Source organism: Triturus cristatus, chromosome 4_1 (assembly GCF_964204655.1).
Source record: "Triturus cristatus chromosome 4_1, aTriCri1.1, whole genome shotgun sequence".
Lineage (NCBI taxonomy): Eukaryota > Metazoa > Chordata > Amphibia > Caudata > Salamandridae > Triturus > Triturus cristatus.
In genome coordinates, this window is record NC_140585.1 from 671,628,286 (window position 1) to 671,652,017 (window position 23,732).

The 23,732-nt window shown below is 43.9% G+C and overlaps 1 protein-coding gene across 11 annotated transcripts in view; it reads left to right on the forward strand.

The window, feature by feature from the left end:
• The window catches only part of ANKRD26 (ankyrin repeat domain 26), a 1,120,330-nt gene that overhangs the window by 55,556 nt on the left and 1,041,042 nt on the right, over positions 1 to 23,732 (forward strand). For all 11 annotated transcript variants that reach the window (XM_085653113.1, XM_085653117.1, XM_085653121.1 and 8 more), the window contains exon 2: positions 5,750 to 5,864. In XM_085653113.1, coding sequence (XP_085509239.1) covers positions 5,750 to 5,864 — 115 coding nt within the window. The remainder of the gene's footprint in view (positions 1 to 5,749; positions 5,865 to 23,732) is intronic.

The window sequence follows — 23,732 nt, forward strand, 5'->3', positions numbered from 1 at the left end:
TCCAAAACAATTAAGATGACATACATGAATATTAAAATCGCCAAAAAGTAAAAGCAAATCAGGTTTAACGTTAATTGCATCGTACTCGTCCAAAAAAGTGAACAGTGCTTTAAGATGCTCTAACTCATCAAGTCTAGTAAACGAGTTATACAAATTATCCACCAATAATGATGGCAAGTTAGCACCTTCCATTTTCACCGGTAAAATATGAGGAGAATTGGTCACTAACAGCTCCATGCTATATAATAACTTTAGACTGAATAGTAACAAAAGACCCCCTCGTGGTCTCCCCATAACAGAAGGCACAGCGTATTTGATAAAAGACTGATACCCATCCAGGTAGTAAGGATCTGTGGCCTCCCATGTTTCTTGCAGAGCAATTATATGATAAGTGGAAAGAAAAGCCCTCCAGTTTTGATCCCCTCTTTTAGAGCGAAGACCAGCAATATTCCATGATAAAGCAGTAATTATATCTATTGCTGGAGTGCCTCCTACACACCCTCGCTCTTGTGTTATACAATTTTCCAAATTAAATGAAGGAGGTAGTGGATCAACTTCTACTCCATAATTGGGCAAATCATCACCCAAATTATCAAAATTAATAATAGGAGCTGTTCCGCTCCCAACTGCAGAATCTTCCTCAGGGCACCTCTGCGTGGCTCTTATGTCGTGCTCTGTCTGTAGTGGTAAAGTTTTATCTATTGGAGCACTGAAATTGACAATATTATCCACAGCAGGTAACCTGGGAGGTAAAGACCCAAAGGAATTAGAAAAAACTGCAGTGGATACATCATTATGGGTGTAAACTCTATCGACCCTGAGTCAGTCATTAACGTCTAAAGTGCTAAGGACTTCGTATCTATGACTTAATAGCAATGTTTTACTTGCAGGGACGAGCTGAAAGTTATGCTCTCTCATTCCGACAGGCCCCAAAAAAAGAGGTGGGTAAAAAAAGCCCAATTGGAGAACATTAACGTAGTCCTGTTGAATTCTAATAGACCCTGCTTGTCTCAAAATGTGGACTACTATATCGGGGGAACTAAAATTCACAACAACACAATCACCCTTCAGTGTCTTATTGGACTTCCCAACCCAAGGAACCCTTCTCACCATTTTAAAACAATCAAAGAGGTGACTCCCCAAGACTGTCTTACCAGCCAAATAGTGGAGGGCTTTATTTTTTAGCGAGGACCAATGCTCTTCCTTGCATCACGAATTTTCGGGACATTGGCCAGAATAACCGTATATGGGCAGGCCTCTGGTGGCAAATTTAAAGGGCGATCCTTGCGTGTAAACTCCCCCCGAGAACTTAGTCTTTCAGTGTGACCCCTCGACCCGGGGCTAACAACACCGTTTATTCCCCGAGCAGGTGGTAAGGGGTTTATAGGGCCAACAACAGGAGTCGACATAGACTCAACCAGTTCAGACACTCTAGATGTAACAGCACTTAGGGGGTGAAGATCAGATGGGTTAGGCCTTAACACCGGTGCACTCTGACCCGCTATATGACGTTCAATAAGAATAAGTCTATCGTCAATCTTACTAAGTCTATCCATGACTGGCGATATAATCGCTCTCAATCGCTCGTCTATCAGCTTAATCAAATCAACCGATATGTCCCTCATAGTAGCTACATCCCCTTGAGCCATATGCTCAGAAAGGCCATTTCCCTTATCAGGAGTTGCCTCAACCACTACACTACCTTCCGGTTGAGCCATCCCCTGACCAGGATCTTTGTTCCTAGGTTGTTTAGCTTGTTGGCGGCTTCCTTTGGGGGCATGAGTAGCTTTTCTCTTACCCTTGGGTACTTTAACAGGAACAACAGAAGGGGTCTTTAACTGCCTAGTGCGTAAGGCTGGGGGGAAAGAGAGGGACTAGAGACGTTCATCGAAAATGGGGCACTGGGAGGACAGGACTCTAAAGCAGGCCCAGAAGCGATAGAATGGGTAGCCTGTGTCGAAACAGCTGAATTGAGCTGGGTAAAAGGCTCTAATGACAACCTTCTTTCCACTATTTCAATTTCTTTTGACACAGCATTTTCAGCTTTTTTCAAATAAGCATCTAGGGTCCCTGACCCCCCCGCTATAGAGCCCTTGTTGTAATTTTTCGCCATAGCGTATTCTAAAACAGGAACCTCAAAACGTTTGTGACAACAGCTATCAAAACATGAAAGTCCTTAACAATGCAAACCTCAAGTACCGACCAGACATTGGAACGAACAGTCTCAGAAAACGTCTGGTGCCGGTTAGAGGGGTGGCCCAGCCCAGCCTTGTACAGCCCCGGACGGGTACAGGCGGCCCCGCCCTTGTCCCGGGCTTCGCCCGGGCTCGTTCCCGCGCGCGATGCGCGTAGGTGATGGTCAATTTATTCCACCTGGGATGGGCGGGACAAGGAGACGGCTTCAGGCCCTGGAGGATTCTGGCCAGTGTAGTCTACCAGCCTCTTTGCCTCAGTCCCCCCCCCCCCCCAGCTGCGAGCGTTTCCCGCAAAGCGGGAAACGCGAGATGTAGCACTGGTGGCAGCGGCAACAGGAGTTCACAAAGCGCAGGGTCCCAGCGAAAGAGCAATTCAGCAGCGTGACACTCCCAAACTAGCAGCAAACAGTTCCACAGGGTCGAAAAACAATACATTTTGTCCGACCTGTGGGGCTTGAGATGCAACCACTGAAACCCGTGAAGTCTTCCGAGACACTATATGTTGGACTATGGTCTGAGGGTGAGCAGAGCCCAGAGCAGGAGGTAAGAGCAGCTCAGGCTGGACTGCAACCGTGACCTCATTCATTCATACTTGGTGGGGATTGCACGGGTCGCCTCATGAGGAGAATCTCGTTGGCTGTCTCCACTCACTAAAACAGTGTCGGTGACCGTCACAGGCTCTGCAGATCCAGAATGCATGCTGCTCTGGGGAGGCATACTGCCAGCACGCACATGCAACGAAGTCCTTCCACGCCACTGCTGTACTAACCCCAGTTCTAATTGGCTGAAGACTGGCCTACGAGAATGTGGTAGTAGCATTCTGCTTGAGGACTGACTGACCATCCTTTCAATACATCAGAATAGGTCCCCATGTTAGCTGCTACCTAATCAGAGGTGTGCAGGCAGCCTCGAAGTAGGCTATTTTCTCTGTTAAGTTACAGAAACTACCCTTTTTGCTACTTAATTTATTTAATGCGTTTTTATATAGTGCAAAGGTTACCCGAACGTGTCAGAGCGCTTTACAATAGGACCAGTTACATTACATAAGGACTTCAGAGTACATGAGTTACATAAAAGATAAAAACCCTAAATTCACATGCGAATGGTGGTACGTGCAAAAGTCTACTAGTGGTTAGAGTCACATATATATAAGTTGCAGATTCACTCAAGGAAGGGATACAAACAGATAAACTCTAAATTCACATAAGAGTGGTAGTAAGTACATAAGTCTACTAAAGATACTAGTGGTTGGAGATTTAAATATACAAGTTGCAGATTTACTCGGAGTTACATTTGAAGAAAAGTTGAAAAGTTAGGGTTGGACAAATCTATATTACATATTTACACAGCATGATCTTCTCGCCATTACTGGGCTTTCAGCCCGGCCTTCAGGTTGTGGCTGCACTCACAGGTGGCGAACTTCGGCCTGGAGGCCAGGCAGACTGCAGTCCTGTGATGTGAAGAGTGATACAGTCATGGTGTGGCCATAGAGTGGACAGAGAGAGTGTCGTGAACCGGGACAGGAGGGCAGGCCTAGTTTCAATGTAATTAGTTCTATGCTTCTCGGGGGAAAACCAAGGAAAGGCAGGCGGAGATCCATGCCATCCAACGTAGTAGAGCCCCTGTGAGGGGCATCGTGTTCGCAGTTCTGCACACAAGGGGGCCATGAGTGGGTTGATATCTGTGTCCCGGGGGGACCACAGTCCGGTTGTAGACGATCACAGCCCCACCCTCCTCACCTCCAGTAAATTGCAGGTGGTGGGTGGAGTACGCACCGCAAGGATCAGTAGCTGAATCCCTCTTCTGAACACATGGAGCAGCAGGGGGGCAGCCCTCAGTCCTGCAGGCGTCCAGCAGCTGGCCCCAGGCGGTCTCAAAACCAGGCGTGTGCAGGCCCGACAGCTGCCTCATCATCCGGGGTCTGCGTCCCTGGTCCGGGTCAAACACTAGGCCCGTCCAGCAGACTCATTCATAGGCATAGCATATTTAAACAGTTTTCTAAAGTAAAGTACTCAATTCATAGTTACAATTAAGAAATGGATGGATTCACCCTGTTTGTATTTTATCCACCGTATGTGGGGCACTATAATGCAAAGTGCGTAAGGAAAGGGATGCGTTTTGACTGTAGCTGGCTAGGCGCTACCCCCGATCCACTTGGCACTCTGTCTGAGCCAGGGTCATAAGGATTATTGTTTATCTAATGATGACTGACAGGCACTACTGACAGAAGACACGTGATAGTCTATACCATGCGTGCTGGTGATTCGGATTCATCAGGTTGCACTGTTCCAAATAATTGTTTATGATCACGCCCTAGTGTCGGCTTTTGATGTAGGTGTTAATGAACGGGAGAGTGGGCAGAGAGTTCATTCATCATTGATGTGATTATTTTCTCAGACAGTCTGAGCATGCGCACACTCTCTTGTACATCTTCTTCTAACGCCTTGGGGTGGTCAGGGGCTGCAGACTATGCGTGAGTGTCTAATGCATTTTAGTGCGGTGATATAGCCACCAGTACAAAAATGCGTTAGTCTAACCCCTAATGCGCGGTACTTGGCAGGGCTGTGTTCTTCTCCCCCCCCCCCCCCCTCTTCTTTCCCCATCTGCATTCTTCCCACACCCTCACGCATTACTATTTTATTTTTGTTTACTGATCCAGTTTGAATCGGCAAACCTAAAAGTGATGAAAAATGCTTGCGTCATTCCGTAGGCGCGCACACCAGTGACCTAGCTGGCTACAAAAGCTCACCTACCTCCCCCCCCCTTCCCCCCGTTCATTAGCAATGCTGCACACCATCAGATATTTCTACTAAATCAATTGGTTGAGCACAGTTTTAAACAATTTATTTGAAAAATGAAACCCTGAAACTGGATTCGTATGTCTGTAATGACATGGAGCCATCTGACAGCCGTAACGGCACCTTTTATTTCCTCTATCGCTCCCATTCAACTGTAATCTGACTTCTTCATGCCTGGTAGCGGTTCCTTCTCTTGCTGCCATCCGTTGGCTGGGACATCAACAGAGCAGGCGAGAAGAGCAAGAAGGTGTGGGTCTCAGGGAGGGAAAGGCAGTCCTCTCCACTGTGCGTTATAAACATTCCTGCTGTCCTTCCTAGAAGCTGTACAAAAAAAGCTCGTTTGTGTTTGCAGCGGTTTCTAAATATGAATAAATTAGAAATAATAACTTTGGGGCTCCCAGAGGGTATGGAAATCGCTAAATACTCTTACAGCAGTGGCACCAGCAGTGTTAGTGTGGGGATAACACAAATCTATTATTTATTTAAAAAAAAAAAAAACTGTTTAAACGCCTCCTGTGTCAAAACTATAGAGCCCTACTCCACCCGAGCGACTTTTACTAAACATAGAAGTTCAGTAGGTCCACTATTATCACTGGTATTCTCAGCTTGCCTTTGACGGTATTGCGGATGCGAGAGAGAGCTCTATCTATATGTATCTGACTTTTTCAGTGTTGACTACCATTCTGCTAGTGGAGATTCAGTCTGCGGCTGAAGTGAGCTGTTTCATTGTAATAATCTTTAAATCTGTATTTTTAGGACACCATTACACCTTGCATGTGCTAATGGACATCCGGAATTGGTCACCTATCTCGTGGAAAACCAGTCCAAAATAAACCTTTGCGACAATGACTCCCGATCCCCTCTCATGAAGGTAAGGAAGGCTACATTACAAAGATGCACTTGATCGTTATTTATTTTTCCTGCTTTTGTTTCGGTTCACCGTAAGGGGGCAGTGGAGGCTTTATTGTAATCCTTTTCATCCTGTGTGTGCACACACTACATTATTAAGCAAACATGGATAATCCAGGGAGGGAGGGTTTGACACATTTTGTATATGTAGGAATGTAACCGGGCTCTCTCATTCGAAATGAGTTAACACGTAATAAATCTGTTTCCAAATATGTGAATCTATCAATTGCCTCAGAGCTTGTTATTTTTCTTTCTTCGTTGCTCTGGACCAACGGGAGCTGTGCTAACTTGAAGTCTGTTAATAGTGCTCCACAGGGGCGATGGTTCAATAATGGGATGATCAAGCTCCCTGAATTGGCTATTAATCCAAAAGATAGCAAAAGACATATGTGAGGACTATCTAGACTGCTGGTCTTTGTATTGAAAAGGATGCATTGATAACTCGACATTATGTAATCAATTCTAGCAACATGAGGCATGCCTACCATACCTCTGGAGGATAATTGGATGCTGGAAAATTAGTCATTTTAGGTATGGGTTTCGACAGATCAGCTGTCAAACTTGCAACTGTCAAGCCCGTGCAGTGCTCTGCAGACACTGTTCAGCACTGGCGATTTATCATTCAGCCTTCACATAACCCCGTGCATTGAGCTGCTTGACAAGTTACTTTACAACTTTAGTAAAGTCTCCTTCTAATGTGCTAATGCTAAATGGATTAGCACATAACACCCAGACCTGTTGGCTTTGCTAATGCGTGTTTCATATTGAAACAACACTAATCTGTTGCTCGAGTTCGCAGGACTGGTTCGAAATAGAACCATATTGTTGCCTTGTATTGTCTTTATTGAGGTATGATAATTAAGACTTTGCCTGCCTTGTTAATGTTAAATAAACTGTAAAGGTTCGTAGCTTTGCAAGAACTGTTGAAACAGTAGCCGGAGATTGCATAATGCATCCCGAGAGGGAAAAGTTGTATTTGTTTGGTATGGCTCTCAGTGAGAAGCACCAGCTGGAACACCAGATTCTAAATATGACCATTCACTACTCTGACGTAGCAACAGTGGGTAACAGCATTAGTTAACCTTTGTTGCTACATTGTATATGAATTCCAGGCTGCTGTGACAGGGCTTTCAGAACTTCACATCTCTGGTGGAGGGCAGAGGGCACTGCTTCAGGAGGGTGTGGAATGGCACAGACGGGCTTGAGACCAGGGTTATTTTTTTGGTCTGGCGTTGTCCAGACATTTTCATTTTTAGGTCTCGGCTAGGCAGCACATGCTCTGTCTCGTCGAGAGATGTTGTATACAGTATATGGTGAGGGAAGCTCCGCCCACTTTCCATCTATAATTTTCATTGGCTTCCATCATAAATTCAGCATTCTGATTGGTTTTTAGCTCCTTAGTCCCGCCTCCTGACGGCCATGTCGTCATTATTATTCTTCTAGGTCTCGGCTAGGCAGCCCATTCGCTGTCTCGTTGAGAGATGCTGTATGCAGTATAGTGAGGGAAGCTCCGCCCACTTTCCTTCTATAATTTTCATTGGCTTCCATCATGGATTCAGCATTCTGATTGGTTTTTAGCTTCTTAGTCCCGCCTCCTGATGGCCATGTTGTCATTATTATTCTTCCGAGGCTATTAGCCCCTATACTGTAAAAAACATTTTGTTCTCCTGCCTCTCCCCGTTCACTCCCGCAGTCCGTAATTTTCTTGACCACAACCACCCCCCACCCCGTCCCATTCGTGCCTTCTTTAATACCCGCACTTCCCTTTAAAATGCAATTGGACTCGCATAAATACGAGTCCATTTGCATTTTCAGTGCTTGTTTGCTTTGTGAATGGTTGCTAAATTTGCACTCTTAGTTTCGCATACGGGCGATGCCTTACATCGTACGCATGCGTGACAAAACAGTGGTGTTATCCAATTCACTGTGGGAGGCAGAGACACCACAAGCAGTGAAGCGGCTGCAGGCCTGGCCAATCACCGGTCAGCACTTCTTGTTCACTGTGGCTTATAGTATTGGAGTGCTTTATATGAGCGCCACTTAAACTGCTTGTTTAATTTACAGATAAAGACCACCTTGCATCTTCCGGAATGTGCACTTCGGGCTGGTTCCCCGCCTTCCGTCTTGAAGGCAGGTTCCTGGCTGGTGAGGGGGTTAACTTTCCAGTGTGAACACAATGTTGCGAAGCGTTCTAAATTCTCTATAGTCGAGTCTCTTGGCGTGATGATTCTTACAGTTTAAAGTCTGTAGGAGGATAAATACGCAAGTGCATTTGCGAAGCCTGCACTGCATCAGTCCACTCCACTCGCGAATGTCGGCTGTTGTTTGCTGTTTTGCAAGCCGCTGTGAGACACGTCTCTCCGGTGATGTGTGGTGCGCCAGTGATTGTGGCAGGTGTTTCCTTTATGCGCACATGGCCGCTAAGTATGTTGCCATTAGGGTTGCAAGCAAGGCACCTAAAGCTTTGTGAGTGGCAGTTGGTCCGCAGTCTGTTCCACTGCTCGGAGCCCTGACTCTGCCAATCACGGCTCATTTGATTTACTGTCTGCTGCTTCAGCTATCCAATGCAGAAGTGCCCTCACTAGGGTGAGTGACGTTTACATTCTGTGAAAGACACGGAAGCGAACATTGACTTTAGCATCTCTTCTTGCACTTATTTACATAAAACATGCAAATTTTGTTTAACACCACTCCTAAAAGTTATTGTCAGACCTTACAATAAAAAAGGAAAACAAGTTAATCACGGCTCTGTCTAGGAGCCACATATCACTGTGGCCTGTGAGCGGCGCATAGATTAACTTCCGGTCTGGTGGCTGCTAGGGGTGGCAAGAGGAACGCCGAGACGGTGCCTGTGGTGTTGACTGTTGAGACTGCAGACAGCACCCCTGGACCACAGACCCGAAGATCGTGACAGACATTGTGCAAAGAGTGGGTCGGGGAGGAAAACTATAGCGTTTAGCACAGATGCACTGTAGCAGTTTGCTGTCTGATGTCTGACGAGGAAGGTGCTAGTTCTGTATTTCCAAGTATAGCCCTATTTTATGTATAGTGTTTGTTATATGTATATTACTTTCTCATAGACAAAGTGAAGCACGGACTGAAGTGTTCGCTCATTGGGTGATATTTCTGTGTTAGGTTGTATCTTTGTGTGTAGCGCCCCCCCCCCCCCCCCACCCTCTTAAGCAAGCCTTTGGCGGCTCTGCCTCACTCTCCCTAGAGTCAGGTGCTAAAGGGGATTACCTGGTAATTCAGTTTGTTGTCCAGCAGCACAGTGTGCCTAGGTCGCCGGGGGTGAACAAGCAATCCCTGACTGTGATTCCACCACTCAAGACCGGTGTGACAGGACACAACAGTAACACTGTGCTGGTACTAACAGGACGGAAATAGCATTGCATAAGACCAGGCAGGGAATCTGTCATTATTTCTTGGCATTTCGAAATCACATATTCAGTTTTGTCAATAGAGCCATCCATAACACATTATTTGCTGGTGTGATTTGTTAGTCAGTCAATGCCTGTACTGCACTGGTCTGTATGTACATTTTATACTACAATTCCCGCCCGGGAGGTTTGTATTTCATCTTGTCAAAGAAAATAAAACGAGAACCAGGTAGATGAACAAGACCAAATTCCGTATTTACAGTGTCATGGCGCTGACTTAGTACGCCTCCTACCCTATTACGAACGGCCCCTAGGGAAAGAGGGTTTATTCACGGCACCCAGCCCAGATACACAATTCCAACTAGCAATCACTTTGAAATCTTTAACACTCTGGAGGACATAGACTGACTACCACACGATGTAAACCATTGTAGACTTGTTGATGGTCAGCAGGGAGATAGAATCTTAACGCAAGTAAATATACTGCAATCTCCAGCCGAGGACTTAAATCTAATATTGTCCAAGGAACTTAAAACTGCCGAAATTAAGGTCCAGCGGCTCTATTGCTGGCCCATGATTCCATCTTTGGATGAGTCAACTGTACATGGTGCAGGGGATGTGTCCCATGTTACTGGATCAGCTCCTAAGGCTCAGAAGTCACTTGAAGTACCCTCTAATGAACAGTCTGAAATATGGCAGCAGAGAAGTTATGTTCCTAGAAATACTCTTGTCTCGGGGGTAGATAACCCATCCTCTATTAACGTGAAAATTGGATGTAGTCTTCTATCATGGAACATATCTGGATTACGAACCAAGATTGGCAATCCCCAGTGGTCTGAATATATATTAAATTATGAAATTATTTGTCTACAGGAGACATGGTTGAAGGATGTAATCCACATAAACGGATACAGAACTTTTAACACTCAAGCTGTAGGGGTTTCTCATGGTAGAGCTAAAGGTGGACTCTGTATATATGTATCGAACGAGTTAAATCTCATTAATATCGAGTCCCATCTTGAATCCCCTTATTATCAATTGCTAATTTTGGCTCTGACTGCCTCCTATTCCATGATACTGGTCAACTTCTATAACAACATTCCAGCTGATTGTATCTCTAAGGTGGTTAATACATTGTACAATGAACTAAGAACCCTCTATGAAGCAAACAGCACGGAGAGAATGCTTACTATGTGTGGGGATTTCAATTGTGCTCTGTGCCCCATTGATGATGGCAGGGTATGTGGTTTTAACCTAGAAGAAGGTGTAAGTAATACACACTTCTGCCACTCAAAAATAGGGGAATTGTTTAATGAACTCGTGTTTAATCTTGACTTAGGCTTTGCAAATGATCTATGTACTAACCCTGCTGTGATGTCACAGACTTTCAATGGTAGGGGTTTTGGCTCCACTATAGATTCCACTTTGTTTTCAAATATTTCTGCTTCTGGACTCCTTACCTTCTCAGTGGTCACTTCCCTCTATGTATCACTGTCACTCTCCCTATGAGGAGACAAGGTAGAGACTATCAGGTTGTAGATGAGGCCTTAGCTAATTTAAAACTTGCTAAAGCGAATGGATATACCCTTCGTTGGAATATGCTGGATCCCGAAGTAGTAACTAAACAACTACTTACAAGGTGTAGATCGGCCTTTGACACATGCTGAATGAATTGGCATCCCCTGGGAGCATTTTATCATCATTTCAAGAGGTAGTGGCAGCGGTTAGGGTAGTAATGTTTAAACAAGGCGTAAAAAGGTTACCCCCCCAGCGGTGGTTTGACTCCAACTGCACTTGTGCATATTCCATCTTGAAGCATGAGTTGCATAAGAGTCCAAAGGATATTGTCAAAATCAGACAGGCCAGAAAAAACTATAAACTGACCCTTTCTGAGAGGAAAAATGCCCTCAGAAATGAAGCATGAGAGCTGCTTACCTCAGCCTCACAAATGAAAGATGGTGCCGCTTTTTGGAAAGCGGTTAGAACTCCATTTCTGTCTTCGGCTGGGGGCCCAACAATCGAAGTGTCCATCACAGAGGGTCAATGGATTGAACATTTTTCCAGGATATATGATAGCAACCCCAACGCTCAGGCCTCTGATTGTGAACAAACCGGAGCTAATATGCAGTCACCAGATTTACACTTCTACTTTGATGAAGTAAGCAGGGCACTCTCCCTAAATGCTGATGGGAAGGCCTCGGGTCCTGATGGGATCCCACTGGATCTCTACAAGTCCAACGTTACCCTGTGGACACCCATAATCACGCAAATAATTAATGCTAGTTGTGAGGTCGTCTTCCCATCAACCTGGTTGGAGTCTGTTATAGTGCCCATTTTTAAAAAAAGGGGTACCGCCAAGACCCCTCATGCTACAGGCCCATCTCCTTATTAGATTCAGTGGCTAAGGTGGTGGGTCGTATCATCCTGGAACGTCTCCAGCTCTGGGCAGTAGAACCCCAAATTTTATCTGACATTCAATATGGTTTCCGTGAAGGTCTGGGGACTGTGGAGCAGAGTCTAAATTTGTCGATTCTCATGGGGAAGTATATCGAGGGCCAAAAAGGGAAACCTGTATCTAGTTTTTATTGACCTCACGGCCGCTTTTGATTGCGTGAGGCATTCAAAGCTTTTGGAGATTTTAGAACCAATGGAGATTGACAAAAATATAATTTACTTTATCCGCCATCTCCATAAGGGAGCTCAAACACGTGTGCGATTTGGCCTGGGAGGAGAGTGTACCGCCTCTTTCCCTATTAGGAGGGGGGTTAGGCAGGGCTGTGTCCTAGCCCCCTTCCTTTTTAATCTTTATTTTAATGGGTTAGGTCAGGCACTCCTTAAAGACGCTCAAGACTTCCCACAAATAGGTAATCGCCCCATTCCAAAATTGTTCTATGCGGACGATGCTGTGATTATGTCTCGCAACCAGACTGGCCTACAAAAGACCCTAAATAATTTTTTTAACTTTATGAAGGATTTGGATCTTAAAATTAATATCTCAAATACTTTTATAATGAGATGCAATCATGGGATCCAGAAACATAAGGACATATTTGTGGAGGGAACTCCAACAGCTCCAACCAACAGTTTTTCATATTTAGGCATCTTGTTTAGCCATAATGACACATGGTCAAAAGCCGTTACAGCCAAAAAGCTTGCATTAATCAGAACAACAACTGCTCTTGTTAGCTTTGCAAGAAAACTGGGACGTAAACCACCCCTGGAACTTCTGAAGATCTACAAAGCCAAATGTGTCTCAACTGTTCTCTATGGAGCTGGGATTTGGGGGTTTGCTGACACTAATTTAATTCAACTGGTTGAGAACTCTTTTTTTTAAGATATGTTCTGTCGGCATCCACTAGTACATCCACCTATGTCTTTCATACGGAGCTTGGTCTCCCGTATATATCCGACCTCATAAAACTTGAGCCAATTCTGCTTTGGCATAAGATCTAGTTTAAGGAAGAGACTAAATTTAATAGGGACCTATTACAAGATAGTCTTAGGCTGGACGGTGTCCAAAGCTTACCATGGGTTAAGTATATTCGAGATTTTACTAAAGATATGGCTAATCCCGAATATCTTACCAACCCTAGCACCATCACTTTGGTATCCAGGAAACACCTTAGAAAAAAGATCCTGACTTTCCTGGACACACTACGACTGCCGGGGGACATCATTAAGCCCAGTGTCCTACAGCATAAGATGGTACTTACGACTTTTAATCTGCAGCCATATTTAGTATTTGTTCCCAGTGTTTTTGATAGGTTTTTATTAATAAGATTTAGATTGGGGATTTGAGGAACGTCAGATGGTGTAGTGTAGTTCCTATTTCCCTTATAGGCTCTGCATATTGGAATAATATACTCTATAGTTTTTGCATAGGACTACGGTCAGTATGCTCCTATCGTATACATTAAACTTAATAACTTGTGTGTGCCAGTTAACTCAGAGATCACTAGAAACTTCTCGAATGAACAAGAAGGGATTCGTTTCTGACAACCGCATAAACATGACAATTTTCTTTCCCTTAGAATCGGAACGCGTCTCAGAATCGTCGAAACAATAGATAACAGTTTCACTCAGTCAATCGTGCATGCTTAGTTTCTCCAGAGGTACACAGAAATAGATAGACTGGCGTTTCAATAAAAGGATTCATTGAACAGTCTTGTTTCTCATGTAAGAGATATGAGCTGTTACAATCATTAGACTGTAAGCAAGATATAATATGCACAGCGTAAGCAGTAAGAAGAAATAATACTGCAATAGTATTGTCTTTTAGCTATGACATATATTCATATATACATACATAAATAACACAGGCTAAAAAGTGAATACTCGTCTGATGCTTCTAAATAGCTCAACCCCAGTGTACCTAACCTAAGTGTAGTACGAGGTAAGAAGCAGGTGCTGCTTTCGTATAGAATGGTATATACTAAGTTAAGTATGCCAAGATCCCTCTAGGTTCTAGTCAGCTCCATACTTTTAGAATGAGAGAGGTGGGTATCTCTTTCCAGGTCTCAAACTCTAACACCCCGCGAAGGGAGTCAGAACACTGGAAGCTGGATTCTTTGCGAGCAGGGATGACAGCTTCTGGTCAGTGCGTCAGGCCGGGATATGGTCTCTTCCGAACTTGCCGTGGCGAACCGTGCAGTCAAGCCATGCTGAATCATGCCGCAGTTTGCCATGGTAAGGGAAGGTATATTTATACCTGGAAGGTGTTTAAGTATGCTAGCATTGACGTAAAGTCGGGCTGAGGAAGACGTCATGGATGAACCTCTAAGGAATAGTAGTTCATGCATAATAGATGAGTTCTTGGAGAATTCAGTAATCCTAGCTGGGGAAAGTCCCATTGGCTTAAGGGTCTGGTTTCTAAGAACTCGTTGTGATGTGGGCTGGACGGATGTAGGTGACCATGCCTGTATTTGGATAGAATGGCTAATGCCTAGGACTGGGATTCCTATGCCCAAATAAGGGCAATACAAATTGTGTCTATATAAGGACATGAATTAGGGAAAACTATATACAGGTTTCTAAATTGAAACACAACACCCATTGACGAATGATCAATATTACTAAATGCTAAACGTGCTAAACACATAAAATTGAGTTTCACGTTTCACTAAAAACATTTGTAAAAGCATACTAAAAGAAGTCTTTGTTAAAAGGTTTGCTATACATGAAATGCAAAGGCGCTGTACGCATTGAAGCAATGTTTTATTCGAAGCATATATTTACAGTGAATGCTCAAGTGAATGACCACAACAAATATATACACGTATGGAGTGAAATGGTCCAGTTATACAGAAAGGAAAAAGTTCAGAGCCATTTCATGTCATGATTACATAAATGTGAAAAAAGGTGACAACGCTTCCCTGGAAGTGTCCCAAAGATGTCTGTTCTCTAAGAATAGTTCTACTGTAAGCAGAGCTTTTACTCCTAAAAAAAGAATAAATATCCACAAAAGTGCGATTTTTATTTTATTTTTTTATTTTTTTTAAATTTAATTTAATTTTTACATTTTTTTTTAAGGAAAGTTTAAAATGTCGTAATTTTTGTTTGGAGAAAATGAAGGCCGAATTCATAGATTACAAGGTACACTGTGAGCCAAATCAAAAGTTATTTGAAGATGCTGGAGAAAACATGAAATCCTCTAATCCTGTAGACAAAAATGTGTCTACCGTTGTCGGTAACAGGTCGATTACCTCGTTTAGAAGACTGACTGCACATAGATGTAATGCATCGTCAGTAGCAGTGTTCCATTCCGATGTTACCTGTGTGCCCGTTGATCCATCTCGTACCTCAGCAGTAACATGTTGCGTTTGTGACATCTCAATGAATGCCGTCGTCAGGATCGATAGCCTCTGGGGACAACACAGAGCATGGGCCGTTATCGGGTCCAGCAGAGTATCGATATCCGTTGGCACGACTGATGGGAGTGTTAGACAGATGTCTAGCACGCATTCTTCACCGCAAAGCAGGCAGCGTAGAACAGGTAAGATGCAATATGCCAGATTGGTCTGAATGACAGAAACCATGTGGTATTTAGTTCTCGTAGACTAGGTAAACCCAATAGTTGCACAATGCGCTCACGACACCTCCTTTCCAGGAGAGCTGGGAGTGATGCTGGTGAATTGGCTTGCCTTAGCGCAGCAGTAGGAATTAAAATAGGATTCCTGCGACGAGGGCTAGAATTAGCGGCAGACCACCAAACTCGAGTGCATGAAGTTTGGAATGATTCCGAGGACTGCTCGAAAAAAGTATTTACAGTCCCGAATATACGGACTTAAATACATGCACAATACCGCTCGTATCAGACATGTTTAAGATACGTCCCAACATTTCTGTGAAATGTGTAGGGCAATTTGTCCTTAACAGAGCCTGTATCTCAGTCGAAGTCATTGCGACTTGTAGATCATAGGTTCCTTTGGCGGAGTTCAAAGGCACGGTTTGTTGTAAAAGAATGGCTTTTATTCTGCTTAAAGTATCAATTCGTATAGAAGAGATGTTCAGTGAAGGCCATAAAGGCGACTCCCTGACTCTGTCTATTTGGGGGAACAAGACTTGCATACAGCAAGTGACCCTGGAAGTAACCGTTACTAGATATGGGTTACCTGGCACATGTCACAACAGCTCTGATCATTCAACATGAGGTAACTCCCATTTGAAAGTTGTCCAAACGTTGGATTAATCACAGCGGCTGGTGAACATTGCAGGTGGCAGGATAAATTTGCAATGGAACCGCTACAGGCTCCGTGTAGACTAATATCCCGACATATGAGTGAACCGCTCAGTGCAGTTTCACAGTGTGTACCGCTAATAAACACTTCACGCCCCCCACTCCAACATCTGTGTGTGTAAGGTAAATCCCAGGATGTCCTGATGTATTCTTTACCTTATCTTTCATATTTGCCTACTGGCATGTGTTTAAGGCAATACTGAAAATGGAAAGTTGTAACAGGCAGAGTTATTTTGCCATGTATGATCCATTCTGTAGCTGTTTTTTCTGCTACCGTAAATGGCAATTTTTCCAGTTTTTCAATGCTCAGCACTGTATACTTTGCTCCCCTTTGTGCCAGTTCGATCTGTTTATCAGTGAGATTGTAATCAGAAAACAGAGAAGACTTGTTGATGAAACGCCAAGGCACATAACCTGCACGCAAGTTCTGTAGCGTCCAGCTTAATGACAGAATAGAACGTAATTGAGACTGGCCTTGATGCAGCAGGACCAAATCTTGTTCCACAATGTCTATAGCAGAGGATACAATGATGCCCAATGACTATATCCTGGATGACAGAGTTGTTAACCCATTGACGACCACAGCGAGAGATTTCTCTAAATTAATATGATCAATTTCTCGTATTCTTTCTGTAGCGTCTGCTTGGGTGACCTTCCATTTTTCATTATAAGCAGCATAGATGCCGGCATATAGGAAACGTTTTTGACGCGGTTTTCTTAGACCTAGCAAGAATTCCCTAAGGTTTGCGTCTTCTTTAAGTTAAGATAAGTGTTGTTTCACATCCTCTAGTGTAGATGTCTGCAGCCAATCAAGGCATAGTTTTCCTACACTGTATGTTGTTACTACCCTTGGATGCTGTATTTGAACATAGCGTGGGTCTGGCCTATTGATCGTTAGACCTTGTGAGTCGTTCAGGAATCTTTCTTGACAGATGTTTGTGTCTATGGGCCAGAGCAACGATTTTTTCCATTCAGAATCTGATCTGTTGTTTTTTAAGATAGTATGTACATCGACCACCCCCTGTGTAGTGCTCTTACTTGCAGGTGCAGGTATGGACGGTGTGTTCATGTCTTTGATTTTGGCTAACCCAAGGCAAGACGTTTGTTGGACAGTGTCATTCAAAAACATCTGTTGTGGTATGATGCAGGCTCTAAACAAAGCTTCTATCCCCTGCACTTGCCAATCTTTTGTACCCCACACAGATTTTGTGTCAATTGTGTCTTTCCAAAAGTCGAAACCCTATCAAGACAGTTGGGCAATAAAGACAGCAGAATAAATCTGTTTCGTATTGGTTAACATATTTTTGGTTCCTGTTTTGTTTACATTTTTAAAGTAAAACGTTTCTGGATTGGATGTATTATATCCTGAAAAATATGGACACTTAATTTCAAATGTTTTTGAGCTATCCCTTGGTGGTGTAGGACAATGTTCCCATTGGTTATACATAAATACATTTCTAGGTGTTGCAGATTTATGCAAGAAATGATGACCATAGTGGTTGTAACAAAAAAGCTGTTCATAGTCTGTTGAACCCTCTAAGTATTTATGGTTAGAGAATGCAGCCGACCTTTCTAGATCAGACATCATGTTATTAACAGTCTCAAAGTCCCAATCATCAGAATAGGTACTGGAGGTAATAAAGTCACTTAATGAAATCTTAAATAAACGTGGAATCTTCAAATGTTCCGACCGACCGAATATATCATAATCCGTTTTGTCCCAAACTATACCATCTTGTATAGGAACGGCTGTGATGTTCACTGTTGACAAGTCTCTTGCTTCACGATGGGATGATTTGTGTGGTTTCAAAAGTAAGTTCACATTTTTACTTCCTGTGTCCAAATGAATATATCTTCCATCTATCAACATGTTCAGAGTTATTACTAAAGCTAGCCAAAGTAGAAAGAAAAATATTAAAGAAATAATCCATAGTTCAATCCATGGTGAAACCAGATAAGTCTTTCTCACGTGATGGAAAAAAGTCGTGTGCTTGTTCTTTGAAAGTTCTTTTTGCTGGCATTGTTTCAGGCTCGCTGGGATCCTCTGAAAATGTATCAAAGTTAATGAAATAGCCAGAAGCAGTTCTGTCAATGGTTGGAATTGCATCAGGATTTGTAGAATTCGCTGGAACCAGTGGATCACTTGCTACGTTGGTGTAGATCGGTGTATCTGGACGAACTGTTATTTGGGTTTCAAGAGGAAGGAGTTCCATAGCATTGTTGCTTAGTCCTTCATTTCTTACTGTTGGATTCTCAATGGTGACAAGTCTTTCATTTTGAACCTCTTGGATAGTAGCTAGAGGAGTGCATCTGCTACTTGGTCGGAGTCCACATGGCCTACTGTTTAGTATTGGCCACATAGTGTGGTTTGATGAGGTCGATGGACACATCTTTTCTCCTTTACCAGCAAGGGGCAGCAGAAGTACTGTTCTTGATCCGTGGATTGCTAGGACAGGTACCGGTTGTCTGTAAGAAGACCCAAATTCCCTCTTGTCCGTGATCTTTTCTCTGACTAGATCCCCAAGCTTTGGGATCCAGATAGGCCTTGCTGGGATGGCAGGATTTTCCCCAGTGGTGGTTGGCTTCAGGAAAATGTTGCTTTGTTTCGATCTTTGTTCATTTACGTCCTGTACAACAGCCAAACGATCATTGATATCAAATGCTTTATTTTCCACCACTGTACCTTTACATTCGAGATCAGGAACCCACATTCTTGTCCCAAATAGGACCTCAAATGGAGTGACCCCCTCCTAGAGAACTTCTTGACAAATTGTTTAATGAGCGTTGGACCCTATAAAGATGTTTTACCCACCCATCACCCGAACCGAATACCCTAGCTGTTATAGACCGCTTTATGTCCCGGTTTTTCCTTTCCACAACCGAATTTCCCTCAGGATGGAATGGAGAGGAGTACCTCAATGCTACGCCCAAACTGGCCATGGCCTCTTTGTAAGTCTGAGAGCTAAACACAGGGCCCTGGTCAGAGTGTAGCGTGCCTATTGCGTATGTGCCGATAAAGACTTCGAAATCTTTTATAACAGTTCGAGCGTCAGCCGAGCGCTGAGGCCACATCCATAGGAACCTTGAGCACGAATCCACCGCGACCATGATATAGTTATAGTTGCCATCCCTTTGCAAGGGACCGCAGTGATCCAGGTAAACACAAGCTAATGGTTTGTCTGAATTTAACAGGGGCGTCTGACAGGATGTTTCACTGTAGAGACTTTCATCTTTTGGCATATTTCACATTCCAAAACATCGTTTTTGGTCTATTTCCTAATGCTGGACCACCAATATCTCTGTTTTAATAACGATACTGTGGCGGAAACACCTGCATGGGCAGAGGCTATCCCTTCATGTGCTGCTAGGATTAGTCCTAATTTACGTTCCATGTTTGGAATTACCCTATCCCCCACTCCAGGGATTCGAGCAAACGGAACGTTGTTCGCATCAATTTTATACGAGTATTTGAGTGGAAATTCTTTAGGTAACGCTGCACCACTGCCTTAGCTTGAAGCATTGACAGCAAACAATATGTCACTGTCTATTTTAGTTTTTGAACGAGTGATTGCAGCTACGGAAGCCGTTTGTACAGCCCCCTTCGCGGCTTCATCAGCCAATGAATTCCCTGCAACGGGAACGCCATCACGTTGATGACTCAGCGTGTGTATCACGTGAGTGTTTTGTAGTCCGCTTCGCAACTAAACTACTTGTTCCCAAAGCATTTTATGCTTGATTGTGTCACCTTCTGCATCTTTGAAACAATTTTGAAGCCAATTCTGTAAATATTCATTGTACGACTGTACACAGTAAAAATGATTTCACACTATAAGTGTTGGGTATTCGCGATCTGTATTTTCAAGTGCCAATTTGAATGCCTGTAGTTAAGCTCGCTGAGCTGTACAATCTCCTAGAGATTGTGTTTTAGTGACCATTGGTCGGAATTTACCATTATGCATACAACCTTTAACAATTGCGCATGCTGTTCTGTAAGCTTGCTTACGTTCCGTAGCGGGTTGTGCCGATCCGTCAGTATAAATTATCAATTCATACTGGTCAATAGGGAGAATCTCAATAGGTAGAGGCCATTCATGTTCGTATTGCAGGAATGCTTGTGTTTTTTAATAAGTATCAAAGACATATTCAACATCTGTTGCAGCAAGAGAATTAACCCATGGTATCCATCTTGGATGTAAAGCTTTTGCATTCGGAATGCTCGCTTTTGTAACTGCCACTAAGGCTGGTACCGGAGTCACGACAATGCGTTTCCCCTGAGCTAGAGCTCTTTCTATTGCTACAGCGGTAGTGAATCGCATTTCCGCTTGTGTGTACAAATGTGATTTGTATGCAATAGGTATTTTCTCACCTTCATTAAAAGTTAAGTAGGTGAATCCGCATTGACCTGAAATTATTCGGATCACTAAATTGTGTGTATTTACTCGTGTTTGTAAGTGATTTGTTGCTAACATGTCAGCTTGGAGTGAACGCAGGATATCTGTGTGTTTCTGTGTCTAATCTATGAATTTGAAATCCGGTTTGATTAGTTCGTAGAGATGTTTAACCCTTTCTGCGTAATTTAGAATGTAAGTTCTTCCAAATTTCGGGAAACCTATAATCAACTAAGTTTTTCTGCGTTTTTGGAGGTTGGAGCAGCGCACACTTTTCTAAAAAGTTTGCTGCCAGGCTTTTGCCTTCACTTGAAAATTCATGTCCTAGGAAAAGGACATGGAGATGGGCAATTCTTGATTTTTTTTAAAGTTTAATTTATAGCCCTCAGAGGCGAAGCCCAGTATAATGGTGTTCACCCTGTTCAAGTGCCTATCCATGTCATTTATCTGTTAGATAGATATCATCGACATATGACAATGCCTCGTCATCATATATTTGTAGTAACTCTGTTACTCTTGCTGAGAATAACCCCGGGCTGTTCTTGAACCCTAGAGGGAGTCGACAGAAGTGACGCGGAGTCCCCATTATTGAGAAAGCTGTCAAGTACCTACTTTCAGGTGCTATGTTTTGACAAAAGAAACCATTTGAAATGTCTAATGTGGTTTTATATTTTTTTTTTTACGCACAATGTTATTAATTACTGCTGTACTGTGTGCATTTTGTACTGCAAAAGTTTTAGAACAAGTGTTCAGGTGTCTGTAATCCAAAACTAGACAATATGTGTTGTTTGGTTTGGAAACAGAAAACAAATGATTGTTCATTGATGAGGTGCAGGTTTCAATCACCCCTTGGTATTCAAGTTGATCTAAGATCTCTCTGACCTGTTTTTTAGCTTCTTGCTTAACTGGGTCCTGCCTTTGTACAGTAGGTTGACATTTTAATTGGATTTTGTGGTGAGGTGAGTCCTCATCCCTTCCTATATGATTTTTGTATAATGCTGGGGCCTGGGCAACTGCCCATTTCCTGGTATAAGTATATTTTAAATTGATAGGAACATGGTTGGAGAAAGCTGGCATAATGATGTCTTCGCCATGTGGGCACTCCCTGACAAATGTTGGTGGCCAGTCTTTTTCTGCTAGAAGTATGTTATAACCCCTTGAAAGTTTTTCCCAAAAGAGTGCTTTAACCTTTCTTGGTATGTGTCCCTCCATCCGGAGTGTTATTTCATATAACATTTGTGGAGTACTAACCCTGGTGTCTACAGTCTCAACTGTTCTGTACTCATTCAAGTCCACTATCTCCAGAAGTTCCTTCAGGTTCTGGCGAGCTATTGTTACTTCTGCTGCACTGTCCAGCATTGTCTGAGCCCATTCTCCATTCTTGAGTTGTGTTCTCAGTATTCGCGGCATGTCTGATCTTCAGACCTACTACCTTTTTTAGGTCTCGCCTAGCTATTGCGTTTACGCAATCGCTATGCGAGACTCTAGTAAGTGGGGCATTTCAAAGTGCTCCCAAAAGTGGATTGCATGGCGAGCACGCGCACAATCGCGTGCATCGTGCCGCCATGCAATCCGTTTGGGGAAGCGCTTCAGCTCACTGGCGCGTGCACGTGTCACAGCTTCGGCATCATACTTCAAAGGGTCCGCTCCCCCGCCCCCGCCAAGTGCGCGCGCCAAATTTGCTTTCACTTTCGTGCGGCAGGCGCTCGCGTCCGGACCACTTTAGAAGCCGGGCTTGTTCTTCTAATGACACCCAGGATGTCTGTGTGATGGAAATAGAGGGTGTTTTCTTATTAATCTCCTCGCTGCTGTGTGTCTGTGGTCCCCGCAGCGCCGCGCTCACCCCGGAGGGGTCAGGCCTCTCCAAGCCATTCATTAAAACTTATAAAATTAATCACCGCCATCATCTTCCTCGCTGCCGTCACACATGGAGGCGGGTAGGGGGCACCCGCCGGAAAAGTGCCTCTTATCGTAAATTGCATTAGCTGTCCTCTCGACTCTCCGTTAATGAGGTGCCACAGTGGCGGTGTCTGCCCATTGATCGCCCGCCTCGCGCACTGGCAATTAGCGGCAGGCGCCGTGTCTCTGCCGCGAGATGGCAGGGGCGGTCGCCCATTACACCCGCACCTCCCTGGCACTCCAAGCCCTCGCTTACTTCCAACCCATCCTGGCAATTAATAACCTGTTATTTTTATTTTCTTGATTTTTTTTAATTAAATGAACTTGAATAGTTTATTATTATAGGGGCTGGGCATATGGGCACGCGTAGTTGCTACTCTCGCCTTCCCAGAAAATGAGATGGTTCAGTTAGCCCCCTCTTTGAAGCGAGAAGCCTCTTGACGCTATGCACTTATCTTGATATTCCAGGAGGGATGAGCCTCACACTGCAGGGTTCGGATTGGCACTGTGTCATAATGTTGTGATAAGAAATGCTGCGCTGGTGCTTCTGACTTCGTTGCATCCATTCAGTCATCTTTGCGCTAAATACGCTTCGCTTTTCTCTTTCACGTGGTGTTGAAAAGGGTGGAGAGCGATTCCTGCCCGAGGAAAAGGTGCATGTCTGTTGAAACCAAATGTCATCAAGAAGGGGATGGGTAGTCAAGGCTTCAGGAGGCAGCACCGAGGCGCCTAATGCAAAATGTTGTATCGATTCTATAGCATGTACCTCTTGGCGGGCCCCTGAAGCACCTTGCAGAAGACGAATTGGGCTTCCTCTTCTGAGGTTCTCGGATAAGATGAGGTGATGGTCGCTGTGCCATCAAGTCTTGGTGGTGGCGCGTGTGTGAAGCATAGACGTGTGAGTTTAGCAGCGCAAGTAACATACATCACCCAGTTAGGGCTGTACCCTTCGAGGTAGCCGAGATTTAAACTCTAAGAAGAGACAGGACCTTATATCTCTTCTGAAATTCAAGTGATTCTGGATAGATCTGGTTTTCTTTGTGAGTTTATACAATATTGTGCATGTCTGAATGAACTGTACTACCTCAAATGCAGGTTTTATGAACTGTAAGACTTATCAGCAGTAGGGCCTGAGTTAGACTGGCTGTGGCGGGCACCGGGCATTTTCCCGATGGGCCGGAAGGGTGAGGGCTTTTTTTGGACCGATGGGGCCGTTTTTAGGTCAAGCCTGGGCAGCGCATGCGCTGCTCTGCGTGACATGCTGTATTCAAGTATTGACTTGAAACTCCTCCCACTCTCCGCCCATATTTGTCATTGGCTTGTGTCATTGTCCTTTGTAAATTCTGGCTTCTGATTCGTTAATTGGCTTGTTAGTCCTGCCTTTGTACCGCCTTGTCTTCATTTGTAACCTCTCATGAGGATTGGCC